At 52.8% G+C, this 19,439-nt stretch overlaps 1 protein-coding gene across 2 annotated transcripts in view; it reads right to left on the bottom strand.

Moving 5' to 3' along the window:
• The window catches only part of TLL2 (tolloid like 2), a 72,464-nt gene that overhangs the window by 36,661 nt on the left and 16,364 nt on the right, over positions 1-19,439 (bottom strand). For both annotated transcript variants that reach the window (XM_075934523.2, XM_075934526.2), the window contains exons 2-3: positions 16,961-17,071; positions 247-324 (exon numbers count right to left, since the gene is read on the bottom strand). In XM_075934523.2, the coding sequence (XP_075790638.1) occupies positions 247-324; positions 16,961-17,071 (189 nt within the window). The remainder of the gene's footprint in view (positions 1-246; positions 325-16,960; positions 17,072-19,439) is intronic.

Raw genomic sequence — 19,439 nt, 5'->3', positions numbered from 1 at the left:
GCCCACAGGTAGCTTAGCTCCTGGCGAGGGGCAAGGAGTCTCCCACCCGCCACTCACCACGGCATCCTCATTCCACTAGACTGGACCCAACCCAGCTATGGTGAACCCCCACCCACGCCCGAGAAGGCGCCCTAGGGAGACGGCCGGCCACATGGGCACACATGGACACAGCACACAACATTCTCTCTCAGCGGATAAAAACGGAAATCGGAGATACCCAAAGGTCTGGGCAGGGCACCACATTACCCTTTTTAACTGCCTTGCTGCTACGCCCAGCTGCCGTGGCGTTCTGGCCGGGCCCAGCCGACTGCTCCCCCAGACCCCCTGCAATGAAGAGAGAGAGAGAGAGAGAGAGAGAGAGCCGGGTGTGAGTGTGCAGGGACAGCAGACGACCACGCCCGGAATTGCAGGCAATCCCTGGAAGGGGAGCTGCTCTCCTCCCAGCTCAGGGGAGGCTGGATGGCTCATGAGAACGCGGTTCTGCTCCCAGCTCTGCCATGAGCCTGGTCTGTGGCTATGGGCAAGTGACATTGCCTCTCTGCACCCCAGTTTGTAATGAGATGATGTCCCTCGGCAGCGTGATGCGACGGGGAAGTGTGGGGGGGGTCTAGGTTGGAAATTAGGAAAAACGATTTCCCTAGGAGGGTGGGGAAGCGCTGGGATGGGTTCCCTGGGGAGAGGGTGGAATCTGGGGAGAGGGTGTTTAAGTCTCGACTTGACAAAGCCCTGGCTGGGTTGATTTAGTTGGGATTGGTCCTGCCTTGATGCCTCCTGAGTTCTCTGCCGGTCCTGGGAGTCCATGATCACGCTCGGTCAGAGCCAGGCATGCTGCAGGGTGGGGATTAAATACGGAAATTAAAAGCCCTAACCGGATAAGGAAGTAAGGCCCTTCCTCCGGCTCACTGGCTACGTCCAGACTGGCATGATTTTCCGCAAATGATTTTAACGGAAAAGTTTTCCATTAAAAGCATTTGCGGAACAGAGCGTCTAGATTGGCACGGACACTTTTCCACAAAAGCACTTTTTGCAGAAAAGCGTCCGTGGCCAATCTAGATGCGCTTTTCCGCAAAAAAGCCCCGGTCGCCATTTTCGTGATCAGGGCTTTTTTGCGCAAAACAAATCTGAGCTGTCTACACTGGCCCTTGTGCGCAAAAGCTTTGTGCAAAAGGGACTTTTGCCCGAACGGGAGCAGCATCATATTTCCGCAGGAAGCACTGATTTCAGACAGTAGGAAGTCAGTGTCCTTGCGGAAATTCAAGCGGCCAGTGTAGACAGCTGGCAAGTTTTTCCGGAAAAGCAGCTGATTTTGCAGAAAAACTTGCCAGTCTAGACACAGCCACTGAGTTAATTCATTTCCTCCTGGGATGGGCCTAATTCCCCGCCTACTTCTGCACACTCGGAAGTCCAGCGAGGTTCCACAGCCGGAGGTGGTGTCCCTTATATCAGACACCGAAATGACACTGGGCAGTTTTGCTGGGAGCGTTTCCTGGCCTTCCCACCCCAGCTTAACCTTGCTGCGCCTGGCCTCCGGATGTGGCGGGGGGTGGAAGTGCGAAAGTGGCCCACAAAACGGGCATTGTGGGGCGACCGTCTTCTGAGTCCAGTGTCTCCAGAAAGAAACTGCTCCCGGAAGTGAAAACCGGCCCTGCCAGCTCACCCGCTTGGCTCCCGGGGCCCCTGACACCGTTCCCAGCCCCTGCCATTCAGGCTCCAGATTGTGTCCAGAGTGACACCTGTGCAGCCCCATGTGCCCAGACCAGGTGCCCAGGGACACTCGGGGGGCACTGGGTTAGAAACAAGTCGGCCGAGAATCCAACTCCTGCTTCTGCCAGGCTGCGCCTTCTGCAGGGCTAAGGGCTGTCAAAACGCACCCTCAGAGCATCATTTGGAATACCCCAGGCAGGGACTCTGTTGCAAAGGGGCCATTTTGACATAAGCAATGTTCAGACCTCCCCGTACTTATCCCCCAAGTGGTGAACGACACTGAATAGGTCTGCTCACCGCACGTCACCCGCCTCTCATTCCCATCCGAACTTGAGCCAACGCTATTAGTCTCTCCTCTCGAGGAAAAGAAAATGCCAGGGATAACGGGGTGAGTTGATCTTTGGACCCCGAACAAGGGGTATGGAGCGAGATAAAGACAGGGAGGAAGGGGACATGTTCCCAAGGCGAAGTTTGGGAAATGTTCTATTTGTTGTACAGGTTGAGTCCAGAACTCTGGTCCAGAAAAATCTGTCGCCAGGAATGATTTGAGTTAGCTGGATGTCCGCTTCTCATGGGTGTAACATTTGTTTACAGCCCCCAGGCCTGGCTCTCAGTGTGCTGTCCTGTGCTGTAGCTCGAATTTACCCCGAAACGTCTTCTAACGACCCAGCAAGCAGGGGAAGTGTTGGTGAAGCTGCCAGACAGCACTGACCTCCTATAGTCCGGCAAATTCTCTGGTTCGGAACCGGTCAGGTCGCCAGGCTTCCGGACTAGAGAGGTTCAACCTATGCACAAGCGAGGTGTAAAAGAGACACAGCTTGAGGCCATACTTTGGAAATGAAGATTCCCAATTTCCGGAGAGGAGCTGTGCGGCTGTGGGTAGCATACAAACCTATCTGTCTATGCTGATTTCTCTGTTTGATCAGCAGATTGTGCTGGGTTCTGAGCTGACTTACATCTCACATCTTATCCGTACAGGCTGGCGGACATAACCACGGCCCACTGGGCTCAGGCTGCTCCTAGCAGCGTGAGAATTTCTCTGGCCGCTGGGGCTGGAATTTCTTCCCCAAGCCAGTGTGATATGGAGGTGGTAGGGACGGGTCTGTTAGCGTGAGCCCAGCCGGGCCCCCATTTGCCTTCTCCCCAAGGCTGCAATAGCTGAATTCACCCAGAGAGGACAAAGGGTCTGGCTAGAAATGGGGACAAAAGGGGGATGCTGACTATCAGGAAAAGCAAAACGGCGGGGAATTGTCTCCTCAGAAAAGTGGCGGAAGCTCCATTGTTTGGGCCGCTTACGAACCATCTGGACCACAGCCACGGCACGTGGGAGCTAGCGTACGCCTGGCCTGGCAAGGTGGGCTGCTTGGGAGCCAACCACTCACTTCCAGCTGCGATGGCCAATTCGAAAATTTCCCGTCGTTCCATTTCATCTTGCTACTTACGACATCCACTCGGATCGTCTCAACACAACTCCTCTCCCTGGCCGAATCTGACATCCTTGGGATTTCTCCCCAAACATAAGAACAGCCGTACTGGGGCCAACCAGCCCAGTGTCCTGTCGGCCAACAGTGGCCAATGCCAGATGCCCGAGGGAGTGAACAGAACAGGGAACCATCCAGTGATCCCTCCCGTCATGCATTCCCAGACAAACAGAGGCTAGGGACACTATTCCTACCCATCCTGATGAACAGCCATTGATGGACCTAACCTCCGTGAACGAATCTAGCTCTTTTTTGAACCCTGTTCTAGTCCTGGTCTTCAAAACCTCCTCTGGCGAGGAGTTCCACAAGTTGTTTGAGTGCTATGTGAAGACATACACCCTTTTATTTGTTCTAAAGCTGCCGCCAATTAATTTCATTTGGTGTCCCCTAGTTTGTGCGATTACTTTGGTCACACCATTCATGATTGTATAGACCTCTATCATAGCCCGTCTTAGCTATCTCTTTTCCAAACTGAGAAGTTCCAGTCTTATTAATCTCCCCTCTGACAGAAGCCTTTCCATGCCCCTAATCGTGCTATTCATTCCAGAGCATCAGTCATATTTAAAGGATGGCGTTCACACGTCAATGCGGCACTCTTCTGGTGATCTTTGCTGGAGTGGAAGATAAATTTGTATTTATAAATAAGCAGCAGCTTGCTGGCCGAGGCAGGGACAGATTGCTTCTTAATTGAATTTGGGAGGTGAATTATATGGTGAATTAGAACAGAAGAACAACTCTGCACTTAGGGAATTGTTCCCGGAGAAGGGGGCAGTGTGGGATTGAATTGCAAATGATGGTACTGCGCATTACAGCCGGCACTTCCTCCATCCCAGGCTGCTGACCTCTGCCGTGTTTCAGCCGGCACTGGAAACAAGTGTTTTTTCAGAGCTGCCTTTGCTTTCTTTCCCCCAAGCCCAGAGTAAGCGCCTTTGCTTCTTGTGCAAAAGAAAGGTTTGAATAAACAGCTGAGCCTAATGAAATTGACAAGAGCTTTGCCTATTTCCTCTCCTTGTCGCCAGGGAAAAGAGGGGGTGTTTACGCAAAGACTAAAGCGGGTTGCGGTGATACACCCGACATTTTCAAACATTATTCATTTTGCCACCACCGTGCTGGAACAGCATATCCCTGCCCGGACAGACAGATGGCTGTAGTGGAAGATCACATCTGAAGATTTGGGGAGTTTTGAAGCCCTGCCAACCAACTTGGTGTCAAAACACCTTCCTGAGATTCACTAAGCAACGTGACTGAGCTGGACGGAGAAAGGACCTCATATGCGTTCTCCCCCGGGTGCGATAAAACGTGATTTTGGAGGGAGACTGATAGGTAAATGAAGGGGGCTTATGGGTGACGGTGAGGGCTAAGAAACGCGCCTTTCATTTGGCATTGAAAGTGTAATGGGTCAAGGTGATTCTTGGTTCCAGTAGCAGATTGTTCCACAGTCTCTCTTGCCAGCCACTGAGGAGGTAAAAGGGGTTTTACTTTAGTGATAGATTCTCCCATCTGGGCCAGAGGACACAGGAAGGGATCACATATAGATTTTGACCCCATCTAATTAAGAACGCTGAAGAGGAGAATGGAGCTCTCGCTGAAGAAGGGCACGGAGTGGGGAGACAGATATAGGCCCCAAGGGAGCGGTAGGAGGACAAGACGACCCCTCCACACGCGCACACGTATTACCACCATCACTCCTTGTGTCCCTCTTCCTTTTGCGGGAGCCTTGAGTAACCCACCAGCCTCCCCTTCCCCACAGGAGTACGGACGGTCCTCCCAAAACAGGCCCCAACAAGTCAGTCAGGGGGTTCACAAGCTCCTCTCCTGGGCTGAGAAGTCAACCCAAAGGCGTAACCATGACTTCACCGAGACAGCCCGCTGGGAGTGGATTTGCTGCTCACAGCATCCAAGATGGCCTCTGGCTAGTTCCCGCCTACAGCAGCTATGGAGCTGAAGGCCCTTTATTGGTCCAGGTGCCGCCTAGGTGCACGTAACTAGAGCCCAGCTGTCCGGCGACTCCTCTGTCTGTTGCCCAGGGAGACGTGATGCTCAGACGGCGTCACCGCGAATACAACCAGGCGCCCACTTTCCGAGCCCAAGAAGGCGAGACGCCAGGGACCTCCAGGATCGATCCCCCTGAGAGGAGGCACTTCGCTTGCCAGAGACGCCTCTCATTTCACCGGAGGAACCGTTCGCTGAGTTGCCGTGACGACCCCTCTCCCCGCATCCCAAAGGCCAAAGGCCCGTCTGCTTTCTTAGAGGACCTGACCAGGAATCGGGAAAGTGCCTTAAAAATGGGGAGGAGGCATGGGTGCTCAAACCATGCTGCCCTCCACCACTGTCCTGCCCTCACACCATCCCTTCCCTCCCAGACCATGCCCCGAACCACCTCTTCCCCCAAAAAAACCCCACCTCCAACTTTCTCCTCTCCCCATCTCTCACCCTTACGACCAGTACAAAGCAGTAGAGCATAGCCTGCTCCCTTTCAGAACTGGGGGACCAAGCACCCTTCTCTCCTCCCCAGGCCTGACAAACACCATTGGCCCAGACACACACGGGGTAGCCCTGCCCAGCAGAGGGGCCGCAGCAGCGTTTATGCCTTTTACGGACCCGCACTGCAGCCTTGGAGGTGAGACTTGTTTGGGAACATGCGTCAAATGCAGCACTACGCACCGCGTTTGCGATTAAAGGACTACACTCGTTACCACCGGGGTTCGAAAAACCAGCTCCCCGGCTAAGGGACAGGGGAGGTTGAGAGGGCTATCAATCCATGCAGTAGCAGAGAAATTTAAAATCCTCATGTGCTACTTAAGGAGAGCTGCAGAGTGGTGTAGGCCAGAGGGTCCCCCTTTTCCCAAATGACAGTTCTCTTCTCAGGAGTCTGATTTGTCTCACCCACCCCACTTTTCACCTCCCTTTAAAACGCGAGCTCTGGCTTCAGCCCCAAGGAGCGGGTCTCTGACTTGGGCTCCAGCGAGTTTATAATTAACCCTGGCACCACCATTAAAACGGAGCGGCTCCCGGTTTGAGAGCCTCTGCTCCAGGCTACCAAGCAGCGCCCACGCGTCGTGGTCGGCACAAACGTTTTCTTTGTACCGACTCCACTGGTGCTTTTTATGCAGCCTGTTGGGAAATGAGGCACGTAGCTAGAGGAGTGTGCGCGTCCTCTGGAAGATCTTGGTGTACCCCTAGGGCTGTGCATTCTCCTGGTTGAAATCACTGGCCTAGGCTAATCAATATAAATAATTTATCAAGCCAGTAAAGGGACCACAGCTCGCGATTTCTGGGGGTTCTATTCTGCCAGCAACTCGTTGGGGCGCCTTCCCTGCTGTGCCTCAGTTTCCCCATAGCAAAATGGTAACAACTTCCCCAGCTGTCAGAAGGTTAATCAGTGCACGTCTAACTTTTTAGCCTCAGATAAAAAGTGCGAGAGAAGGACAAACATGTCTGTGTCAGACTCATGCACGCGCCGGCTGCTCGCAGGGAAGGGAGTGGAAGCGGGGGAGGGGCCAGGCATGCGGCCCACCCGCTATTCGTGGCTGCCCATCCCTGAGTTGGCGCCTCCTCGCGCCATCGCAACAATAGCGGGCGAGATGGTCCTAAGAATTCAGCGCTGGCCTCATGCCGCGCCCCCAGACGCCGGGGAAAGCTTGTGGCTTCTTCGAAGGCAGCGATAGGCCGATGGGGAGCTCTTTGGAAAAATTCACCCTTGGGCCACGGGTGAACGCAAGCCCCGCCCCTTCTTCCAGAGGCCCCGCCCCCTTCCACCCAAGGTCCCGCCCCTTCAATGACCTCCTCCTGTGGAGCCAGCCCCTGCCCAAACCCAGCCCTGAAGCCCAGTCCTTCCTGGGCAGGCGGGCTGCCACGCCGTGGCCCGAGACCTCCCGGGCGGCCAGGGAGCATAGGCAGTTTTGGGAAGGTAACGCCTTCCCTTGCCTATGGCACCCACCACCCAGGCTCTCACCCTGAATTTAAATCAAATGCACAAGCCAGAGGGGGCGGCCGGCTGAAGGGAGCCGGAGACCCAGGGAACGGAGGGCTGAGCTCTGAAGTAGTTTCCAATGTGACGCAGCATGGGAGACAGCAGCGAGACTTTCGGGGCGGGGCTGGGGGTCAGCAGAGGCTGTTCATGCAGCACCCCAGCCTGCCGTGCATGGACCAGACAAGCCCTCAGTAGCCAGCGGGTCGAACTCTTCTTTTTTTTTTAAATTGTGCCTCGCTCCTGCCTCCCCCTTCCAGCATATCCAACGTCCCTACTGCCAAAGGCCGGACCTGCCCGCTGCTTCCGCTGGGTCAGCCAGGCTGGGGGGAGGTAGTGGATCCGGAAGCGACAGAGATGGGGCGGGGCTGCATTTCAGCGTCCTCCCTGAAGGAGAACCCAGAGGACACCCCGGGCTTCCCCTTGACCAGCAGCGAGAGCCAAGTGACGAGATGGAGCCAGGCCTCAGCGGATGCATTCCAGTGCCACGACCATCGCGCCGCCCTGGATGGGACAAAGTGCGCCGACTACAGACGGCTACCCGAGCCAGCCAGGGCAGGGCCTTCCCTTCCCACCGGTGGGTGACTTGGCTCTCCAAGCACCGGCCCAGAAGCATACAAAAAGGAGCTTTACAAAAGGTCAGCGTGGTTCCGCGAGTTGGACCTCCTGCAAGCCTGTCAAACCCCTCAACTCCTCCATTCGGAGAACACCAACGTGGCTCCTGAGGACCCAGCCTGTGGTGCCGTCGAGGGAGCGGTGCTGATCAAAAGGAGCTTTCGCCCGTGCCAGTGCGCTGGGCAAAGCCCGCGGCGATTCCCGTCTCCGCAAGCCGCAGGTGCCGCGATTGTCTGCGCACACTAGAGAGCCTCGTGCAGCGTGGGAGGGCCCAGTGAAGCACAAAGTGCCAGCCCCGGGAGCCAGGGGGAAGAAAACCTCCCGGGTGACTCTTACAGTAGAGGAAACGTTGTTCAAAGAAACGCTGGCCGCTGAGCCGGGACGGCCACAAAAGGCGGCAGATTAAGAGGCGAGTGCAAGGCATGCCAAAGACCGGGACAAAACGGCCCTGGGGGCCACTCCTTTGTGCCGCTACTGTAAGCTGACGAGAGGGGCGCCCGGAGAACAGCAGGGAGGTGGAACCATTTCCCCCACAGGGGGGAGGAGAGGAATTCAGCTTGTTACTTCTCCGGCCTCGAAAGCGTAGCTCTCCTGCAACTCGCCGGCACTGGGGCTTTTAGCCCGAGTGGTCTGAGCTCCGAAGGAGCATGGAGAAGCTCTAATACTCTGATCTGTGGCAGGGAGGCATCCAAGAAGGGCAGATTGCTTTATGAACAACACCAGCTCCTGCTGCCCCTAGCAGTGAGGGCTTAGAGTAGAGGAAAGTGAGGCAAAGCAGTCAAGCGACTTGCCCAGGGTGACACCAGCAGCTTGTGGCGGAGTCACCAAGAAATAACTACACCCACCGGCAAAAACTCGGCAGCCACGCCAGGGCTCTCTTCAACATCTAGGACAACTAGTCCAACGTCTTTACGTTCTGGAACCGTGTGGAATCTCAGAAACGGAGGGCTGGAACCATTTCCTGGGTCCCTCTTCCGGAAAAGCCAGGGACCACATGAATCTACCAGGCCTCCCGAGAGCTGAAGCAATTTGAAAGCCAGCAAGGGAGTTAGTTTTGGTGTCTTTACCTAATCCCCGCCGGATTATTACAGCCTCCCCTCCCGTAAGACCCACTGTGGTTTCAACTGGCTACTCTGGCTTGCTTCACGGCGGCAGATGATCCTGCTACTCTATGTTCTCCAATGTGACAGATGCTATCAAGTGCCAGCAATCCCCTACCGTGTCTATTGGCCAAACCGGGCAGTCTCTGCATCAAAGGATAAATGGACACAAATCAAACGTCCGGAATGGGACCACACACAACGTCCGGAATGGGACCAGACTTCCACATATTGATCTGAGGAAGTGGGTCTGGCCCACGAAAGCTCATCACCTAATAAACCATCTTGTTAGTCTTTAAAGTGCTACATAGTCCTGTCTTTTGTCTCTGAAAAGGAAAGAGGAAATTATGTTAATGTTGTTAATAGGTATGCAGATCAGAGTGCTAGCCAGGTGTACCTGCCGTAACAGGAAAAGGAAACATTAGGTGTTAGGCAGAAAGCAATTGAGATAACCAGGGAGATATGGACTGGAGATTGCTGTGTGCTTGATGTGGAAATGAAGATACTTGACTAGCCTCATACTAATCATGTGAAGTTTTGCCTCTTTTAATCTTGTTAACTTGACTGTATAAGTCAAGGTGTTTGAACCTTGTGTGGCACTCACATTTTCTGGGTGCATTTAGCAGAGCAGCTTTGCTAATAAACAGAGCAGTCTGACAAATGTGAGTGAGACCTGTCTGACTTTGACAAAAAGTAGCCAGCCTTCTACAAAAGAATTTTATCACCCGATCACAGAGGTTCCACTGCTGAACTGGAGTTTGCTTTCAAGTTCGACACCATCAACTTGGGCTTCAATAAAGATAGTAACCACTTAAAGCACTACAAAGGCAATTTCCCCTGTCTTTGATATTCACATTTCCACATCAAATGCTATAACTGGGCCACATCCAGTCTGATTTAATTTGCATCATTAGCACTGGTCCTACAATTGACAGGTAACTGCTTTTGCTGTTGTATATACCCTGGATTCTGTAATTTCCACTCCAACTCATCTGAGGAAGTGGGTTTTACCCACGAAAGCTCTCTAAGATGCCACAGGACTGCGTGGTGTTTTTAAAGCTACAGACTAACCCGGCAACCCCTGAAGACTTTTTATCATGCTACTGTTGCTGTTAAAAAGGCTGCCACGCTACACCCCAGAGATGGCTGCATTTCAATGGTGAGTAAAAGGAAGTGATTCACATACAGACTTAGGCTGAGATTTTTAAAGCTGACTTCGGGATTTAACCACCGTTAATTTCACTGGGGACTGTACACTTAATGCCCTCGAAAGCTTTTCCCATCCACGTACTGTTATAAGTGAAGCACATGGAGGCAAATCATAAGATTCATCTGAAATATATTTCCTTCTGGCTTTCCCGTCGCCATCTTCCCAAGCAGACATCCACCCTCCGGCTCGAGGCGAGATGATCGTTAGCCCTTCTAAAGATCAGAGCCCTTCAATCGCCAGAACCGCAGGGACACCGTGCGGCACTTACGTCTAAGACGACTTGGCTTTCTTTCCCTCTGGCAGCTGATAAATACTTGGGTGTGAAAAGGAAAGTGGCAGCTTTTTCTGTCTGCCGTGGCCACCAATGTCCGTTCTCTCTGCTAATGAAACTTGACAAACTCAAAGCCAACTCGGTCTTCCCCAAACTGAACTCCTTTCTCCACAGACAGCTCAACCACTCGCTCTGCATTTCCTTGTGGCCTGGCCTTCTTTCCTCGCATCATCGTGGTGAATAACGGTTGGATCTGCAACTCATTTGAGATCCGTCTCCCGAGAGCCTTTAGTGATTTCCAACTGAGCTCCGACTGGACAGTCGCGGGCACGTGGAGGACAGTATCCATAGCCATGACTCAGTTCTCCCTTCTGGCCTTAAACTCTAGATTGGTCTCGACCCCCGATGGGATGAAGACAGCTTTTTAAAAAATCAGGTTTCTGGGGCAAGTCTCAAAGCCTCTCGGAACGTATTCTCCGCCCGTCAGCTGAAAACCCTCCTTTCCCTCCTCCTGCAAGCTCCTCTGCCGAAACATCCTTGGAAACGAAACACGCCAAGGGCAGCCCACACACTCGAGCCAACTCAAATGTATTATTGGAGCAAGGATTCACAGAAACGAGGCAGCTTCAGAACCGATGCTGGATATAGGCAGTAACAGACCTACCGGCTAAGCGGAGTCTAATATTCCATTTAGCATCATGGATTTAACTTCTGATGTGCAGTCCTATTGGATGCGTGGATCTCCTCCTCTGCATTTGAGCTAGGGATGTGAATGTTTCATAGGTGGGGGCTAGAGTGGCCACTTGCTCACCCCCCCTTTAATCGATTAACCCATTCAACCAGGGGTGGGCAATCATTTTTGACCAGCAGCCACTTCAGAAATGTTTCAAGTGGCCCTGGACCACCCCAGGAAGGGCGGGGCCTTGGAAAGAAGGGGTGGGGCCAGGACACCTCCTGCTTCCCCACCCACAGACTCTGATTGGTGCAAAGTCTTCTCCCGCCCTGCCCGGAGCGCGCAGTGCTTCTAAGCGCCATGCACTCCTTGCAGGGCAGGGTGGGTGGAGATTTCGTGTGCTTCCCCCTGCCCCCAGGCCCTGATTGGCTTGGGGGCGGGGGAGTGGCAGGCTTGCTTGGCGGGCCGAATCCGGCTCACAGAGGCCCTTTTGCCCACCACTGCATTAAACAATGCATTTAACCGGTTAACCAATTACATGGGATTTCACATCCCTAATCTGACCACGTGTTCTCTGCATGACAGGTAATCAACATAAAGCTATTAGCAATCTCCATTCAAGCCCAGCTGCATCAGCTGCCGTCTGTGTAGTTAGATTCTGAGGAGGTTTCACTGTTCAGGCTTTCTTGACTTCAATAAAAGGGACACACCCTTCTTACACCTAGACCAGAGCAAGCAAGGTGTCAGTTCAAGACGGCCAGCAGACAACAAGAATTCTGTGCTCACTGCATAAACCACTCCTCAAAAGTGAGTTCCTTCTTGGTGTATTGGTCCCGAGAACCCCGAGCAGGAATCGAAACGTCTCCGTTGCACCGCACTGAAATCAACCACAGTTTCCTCGGTGTATCTGAAAACCGAACTTGGACATAAAGCGTTTCTGGGGGGGAAGTCTGGGAAGACACATTTTTGCAACCACTAGTCCTGCATCCACCTGTGCCCACGTCCGAAACCAGCTGTGCTGTGAGGATTGGGGTGTATGGGCGAGCGATTCTGTTCGGAATTTGCTTGACAGGTTTGAAGAACGTCAACTGCTCATGAAGGAAATCCAGGCAGATGAATCTGTAATAGGCAGCTGGGAATCTTGAACAAGAATAAATCCCATTCTTTTTTTTCCCCTCTCCTATTTTATGCCCCCCAAAGAATTGGTGGATCGGATCCAGAAGAGAAACATCAGTCAGTTCCCGCAAAGAAAGGTCGAACTGGCGAAGTTTGGAGCAGTGGAGGGTTTTCATCTGAACGAAAACGGCTTTCATGGGTTAAGTGGAACAATATTGCAAAGCCTGTGAAACTGCTGAAGAAAAAATATAACCCTGTTTTGTTTTTTTTTGAGACAGGGAGAAAAAAAAAATAGAACTCACAGACTGGACACCAGCAGCCAAAAAAACAGGGGATAAGCTCATGGCAACATCGTGTTTCTAGAAGGAGCTTTATGGATGCAGACCACCAGGTCTGGGAAGGTGTGCAGTGGCTGCTTGGTCGTGACACTTTCATGACCTTCAGGATTGCAGGCCATGAGTTTGAGTCTCACACTGGACATCCAGCCTGCTTGACTAGGACCTACTCCATTGCATAGGGGCTATTTCAGGCTGCCATACCCTGGCTATGAAACTGACATGCCTGAACGTTGATCAGCTGCATTTGTGAAAAAAGGCTAAGTCAAGTCAGGCCACTGCCAGATGGAGCACAGTTAGAGCAGCTTGCGGAGCCGGCTTTGGGACACCACATGCTCCCCCAGTTCCTAAACCTCAGGGAATGAGTAGCTACCACCAGACTGACCTTGGTGCAAATCCGAGCACTAGAAAAGCCTGATTTGAAAGGAGCAGACACAGTGTAATCTGGCAGAAGTCCTATCGACTCCCACAGGGCCAGTGCGCCCGCTAATCTTTTCCGTCCATGCGCAGACTTTTCCTGTGCATTAGTAATAATGCAGCTGCAGCAGAGAATAAGAACCCAGCGTGAGTCTCAGCGCCCAGGTGAGGTTTCAAAGATGGCAGTGAGGTTTAAAAAAAAGAGACACTTAGGCCTGCAAAAGGATCCGATTCAATCAGCCAGACTAAAGCACGCAGCTGCAAAATAACTATCCTGGATAGACTCACCTGGTATGGAAAAGGAAAAGTGAGGTTGAAGAGTGAGAAAAATCTCGCACGGTGAAATGCAGCAGGCTGGGAAAGGAAAGTCCCATTCCAGGCACCGTTTACTTTTTGATCAAACCAAGCACTTTGGACCAATCTACAGTCGTCCCCCATGGGCCGGAGAAGATCCGAACTGACGGTCTCTGATCGTGATAGCCCTCGTGCAAGAGGTCTCTTACCACTTTGATACAGGGTTGAGCTCTGTTGTCGGCAAAAACTCTCAAAGCTCTGAATTCGGAGACACTCTCGCTGGGCTGCCCGAAATCAGTGTGAAGATACATTAAACGTTAGCGATAAAACGTATGGCTAAGATGATTAGCTTGAAGCAGCTGGCTTGCCTCAGCCAGGGTTCAAAATGGGTGCCTTTTAGTAATAAATAAGCAAACACAGCATAAGCTTCGTATAGTTTCCCACAAGCCATGGGCTCAGACCTACCTCTCTTACTCACGCGAGTCATCCTTACAACGGTATCTCTGTTGAAACAAGACTACTTGGGTGAGTAAAGGCTGCCAGATAAAACCCTATATCCTAACAGGATTTCCGTAATCCAGGGCAGCAGATGGTACGTGGTATAAATTACAGAACGACTGTGCCGAATCACTGTGTGATCGATTACGTTAAAGGGCTCGGTCATGACAGAGAAATTCAGGCAGGAACAGAGAGACGTTCCCAGTGGAAATCAGATGCGGAGGAGAGAGTTGGAAGGTGCAAAATGGCGAAGGAAAACGCTCTCGAACCCAGAGCAGCCAGATCGCGTAAAGTCAGGGCTCCATGAAGGGAGACGGAAATAGACGAGACACACACGCTAAGGACAGTCTCTGGAGGTTGTTCGTACTAAGGGATGGAAACCCTGAATGAGACTGTTCTCAGAGCCATTTCCTGGGGTACAAAAGGGCCTTCTCCCTGATGAATCTCACCCTCCGCATCTCAGAGAGGTAGGAAACCATTCTCCTCGGTTTCCTGATCAGCGGCAAACCACCGTGGGCAGCTCTGGAGATTTTCACAATATTTGGTCTCTCGCTTAAAGCCCCGGCTGCAAGAGTCAAGAGATGGTGGGAGCATCTCAGATTTCGTTCGTACAAAGAAATGCTCTAACTTTTGCGGGTGCCGAGACAAACTGGCAACGCGTGACCCCGGAATTCCTTCGGGGGGCTCTCTCAGACACCAGACGGCCAAAGAAATCCCAAAGATTATTTTATTCACAGCTTGCGAGGTTTTTCAGACAGGCCCCTCGTTTTTTTGGAGTCGTGACGGGGGACTTCTGAAGGCCCGGGGCTGGCACGGCTGCGGATGGGGGAGTGCAGGTACAGGACAGACTACACCACTTACATCAGAGGGGCAGCCACGTTAGCGTGTCCCCCCAAAAACGAGAAGCCTTGTGACACCTTAGAGACCAGCTGATTTACTTGGGCACCAGCTTTCGTGGGCAAAACCCCGCGATCCGTGGCGGGCTGCATATGCAGCTCTGTGTGTCACATGGGCCGGAGTCACACAATATACACGCTCCCCACGTGGCCCTGCGGCAGTCATGTGGCCCACAGCTGTGCGCCGACCAGGCCACAAGCTGCCCACGGGCTGAGACCACTGCAGTAACCTTTCGTCCCCTCCTAGGGCAAACACACACAAGATGGGCAGCAGCCTCCCGTTCTGGAGCGGGAAGGGCTGGGCTGGGAACGGCCAGTCTCCAAGATCAATGGACACAGGCTGGCCCAGTGGAGCTGGGACTATTTTTGGGGTGCGGATGCTGAGCTGCACCCCCTCGTTGAGATCGGGTTGCCCACTCTCCAGGGTCTCCGTAACTGCAAATGGCAGCTGGTCTGTCCAGTCCAGGAGAGTTGGCATCTCTCACTGCTCCAGGCTGGGGCCACAGTGGGCGGGAGGGAGCAGCTGCAGAGCCCTGGGCCGACAGGGGGACCCCAGAACTGGTGGGGTTATGGAGCCTGGCAGGGCCAGCGGGACCCCGAGGACCGGCTGCAGGACCCTAGGAGGTTGACAAAGCCAGTGGGGCTAGCGGGCAGCAGGATCCCAGGGGCCCGGCACGGCTCTAGGGCTAGATGAGCCAGCCCCCACGTGCGAGAAAGCCGGGTGCAAAACGTGGGATGCTCCAGCACCCCCTCCCTCTGCCTCCCTACTTCCCATGCCTACGGGCTGGCTTGCAACCTGTATCAAGCAGAGCTGACGTGACTGTCAGGAGGCACTACAGCCAGAGAGCTGCGCACGTTTAGCAACTCCACCATCCACAGGACCTCGGAAACTGCACCCCTCCCCCCCCACCCACACACCCACACCTGACAGCTGGAGAACCCTGTAGTGGTAAATACAAAGCCCAACAGTTGCACATTTTCTCCCCCTGCCAAAACGCACCTTCCAGGGAGACTGAAGCCCAGGGAAAGCGGAAGGGAGGGGCCGGGGCTGTAGCTCTGCTAGGAGGAGCCGGGGGGGGAGGGTGCGGATGAAGCACTCCTGCCCCAGACAACTAAGCTGATTAGCTGCTTTCGGACACTTGGAGAGGTCACCAGGCAAGGGGGTCCCATTGATAAAAGCTCCTGGGCTCGTTCTGCACAGAGGCTGCTTTCATCCGGCTAGAAAGCAGCAGCCCAGAACAGGCACGTCTCTCAGTCGGGTTCCCCCCACTGTTCCACCAGAAAGACTCACGCACTAAAAGCTCCAGAGGTCCCAGGTTCGAATCTGCCTGTGGGCATTACACAGGTACCTCCCCTGCTCCTTTGAGACCTATTCCTGGGCACTAGGACAGATGGGATCCACCCCCACCCCCAGGTTTGCCACCTGGGCCTCACCACTTCTCTGGTAAATGACCCATATAAACTATTCAACTGGATGTGCCCGGCCTGTTTTATAGAACATCACACTATAATCCATGGCCTCTCAGTGTGGCAATTCCCCCATTAGCACTGCCCGGGGAGCGGGGGCTAGGGGTTCCAAGCTGCTGTTAAGCTAGCAATGAGAGCTGGAATTTTCAGCTCCAGTATTAGGATCCAGAGGGACCAGGTTCAATCCCCGTTGCTGACAACCCATCCCGGAACAGCAGTGTGAAACAACTGTTAATTGGATTCTATTACAGGATGAACCTCTCTAGTCCGACACCCTCAGGACCTGAGCGGTGCTGAACCGGAGAATTTGCCAGGCCATAGTAGGTCAATATTGTCTAGCAGCACTGCCAACACTTCCCCTGCTTACTGGGCTCTGAAAAGACATTGCGGAGTAAAATTAGAGCTAAACAGCCCAGAGCCAGGACTGGGGGCTGTAAACAAACTTTACGAGACAGCAGGCAACGTGGCCACAGCCATGCTAAGTGGCCACCCAGCTAACTCAAATCATGCCGGACCACGGAGGTTGCTGGATTACGGAGGTTCAAGCTGTACAACCACCATTGCGGGTAACTTCTGCTCATGAGACGACAATGATTTAACTGTACGGAGAGCTGGAAGAAGCGACATTATTCCACTGAGATTGTGGAGGCCAAAAATAGCCGCCGTGAGGGCCAGTTCTACTAAATGACGGCATTCCAGCTAATTCGCAGATCTGCGGGTCAGCGTTGAGGAACATTCATTCTGGACTCCTGGAGTAAGGGCTGTAAAGCCTTGCTCTGATTGGAGTAAGCAGCGACCGCTGTGGGATCGTGCCCATTCTTAGCCCAGGAGATGGGGAAAGGGGCTGCTTCTACGAGTCCACCATTGCCACCAAGCCAGGGCAGACATGGTCCCTCCCGTTCTCTGCACTTACCTGTCGTGTGTCTTGCATGCTCCGCCGCCTGCCCTGGTACCTCAACAGTTCTGTCTATCTGAAACAGCTTCAAGTCCTCTTCCTCTAAGGCGATGTCTCCCCAGAAGGCAGCTGGAGACAGAGACAACACAAATCAAGTCCGTCCAGCCTGGCATGGGAAGCAAGTGTCAGTCTCGAAAGGCCTCGACGGGGCTCACGTTGCAGCCCCGCCGACTGGAATACGCTGGGCACGGGGAAAAGGTCGTACAGGACTAGCTCCAACGTCAGGCTCAGAGGCCAGATACAAGGGTTAAATTAAGCCCCTTTTGCTGAATAACCAGAACGGAGCGGAAGGGACTGACTTACTAGGATTCCTCACGCCGCCCCTTTGTTTTATTGCTGGCTCCACACCAGGAGCTTAAGGGGTACAATTCGCCCTTCCACCGCCCTCATTGACCACTGGGGCAATTCATCCGCATTTCCCCCAGCTAGAAAGGGAAAACGTCTACCAGTTTGCAGCTCCCGTGTGGATGTGAGCTGGGGGTTAATTTGCACCAGATACCGTAAAGTGATGCCACAGGGGAAGTTTCGTAATTGGGTCTGGCTTGCAATTTCCAGAGAGCTTTAATTTTGTAAAAAGCCTGGGGTTTAAGACAGGTGCCCTGAAAATAACAAAACAGGATACATGTCGCTGCGTCGGTGGCACAGAGAAGAAAAGCCTCAAATCCTTTTCCTGAGGAAAGGGACAGATTAGGATCAAGAGGACTCTGGGGTGTACAGTTACCGGTTTTGGAACGTGAACGAAAGAAGCACAGATAATGAGAAGAAGTGGATCAGACACAAATGGCTTTTTTAGAAGAGAACATGGGTTTTGCAGAAGATTGGTGAGTAGTTGCATGGAAAGTTTGTTCATGTTCACAATAAAACAAAAAGGTCAAAGACGAAAAGAAAGAGGCAAATTCACCTCCCCCCCCCCCCCCCCGTCATTCCACTGAAGACACAGAATCATAGAACACTAGGACTGGAAGGGACCTTGAGAGGTCATCAAGTCCAGTCCCCTGTCCTCATGGCAGGACCCAGTACTGTCTAGACCATGGGTTCCCAAACTGGGGGGCGTGTCCATCTGTCCATCCACTCGGGCTGGCTGGGGCAGACTTCAAAAGGGCTGCCTTAAAAGGGCAATGCCAGCTCTGCTCATAAAAGGCAATTTTTTTTTTTTTTTTAATCAACAAAGTTTTGCTGAAATTTTTTTTTGGGGGGGGGTGAGGGTTTCTCAAAAATCAAAAAGGGGGCATGATGCTGAAAAATTTGAGAACTACTGCACTAGACCATCCCTGACAGACATTTATCTAACCTGCTTTTAAATATCTCCAGAGATAGAGATTCCACAACCTCCCTAGGCAACTTATTCCAGTGGTTAGGGGCGGATGAAATTTCACGGGGCCCCTCCTTTGACACAGCGCATGCGCTGTGGCACCATGGTGCATGCGCGGGGCCTCGAGAAGCGCGGGGCCCGGGGCAGTCGCCCCGCCCTAAATCCGCCGCTGCCAGTGGTTAACCACCCTGTCAGGTAGGAAGTTTTTCCTCGTGTCCAACCTAAATCTCCCTTACTGCAGTTTGAGTCCATTGCTTCTTGTTCTATCCTCAGACGCCAGGAAGAACAATTTTTCCTCCCTCCTTCTTGCAATAGCCTTTTAGATACCTGAAAACAGCTATCATGTCCCCCCTCAATCTTCTCTTTTCCAAACTAAACAAGCCCAATTCTTTCAGTCTGTCCTCCTAGCTCATGTTCTCTAGAGTTTCCATCATTCTTGTTGCTCTTCTCTGGACCTTCTCCAATTTCTCCACATCTTTCTTGAAATGTGGTACACAATCAAGGAGTTATACACGGGGTGAGCTTGACTTATTGTCCCTAGAAATGTTTGATTCTCTCCAATATCACTGTCAGTTCAATGCAAGTGTTTGTGTAACCAGTGGTGAAAGTAACTTATTTCTTACAGGTACAGTCCTAGTGCAACCCAGGCCCCTGCCAGCGCTCCCCATAGCTCCCTGCTGGCTCTTGCTGGAGCTGTGCGCCATGGCGCATCTGCTTACTCTGTGGGTAACCCACACACCTCCTGTGTGTGGCCCTCTGTCCCATCTACTAGCACCAAAACTGCTTCGAGAGAAATCGGTGAGTCTGCTGTACGGCGTTTTAGCTCATGTGGTCGAGCCTCATACACAAAGTTCCAGAAATCCAGGGGCCTGTCAGTGTTACATTTGCATTACAGAAAACGGTCCCTGGCAGGACAGGAAACACAATCCAAGCGTGCTAGCCCCCAGGAGACACCACGCTTAACTGACCACTCCAGCCACACTGCCAAGATCACACGAAAGGCAAAAAGGATCCAAAGAGCAGAGTGAGTGAAACGATCGACAGGGAGGAAAAGGTTTTTTTAAATATAAGAGATTAACTCGAATATGCCACAGGATTTTCAAACCCAAAGGAAAGCACTAAATC

Source organism: Pelodiscus sinensis, chromosome 8, assembly GCF_052426305.1.
Source record: "Pelodiscus sinensis isolate ZL-2025 chromosome 8, ASM5242630v1, whole genome shotgun sequence".
NCBI classification, from domain to species: Eukaryota; Metazoa; Chordata; order Testudines; family Trionychidae; genus Pelodiscus; species Pelodiscus sinensis.
Note: the sequence above shows the minus strand (reverse complement) of the source record. Positions and strands in the feature narration are given on the sequence as shown.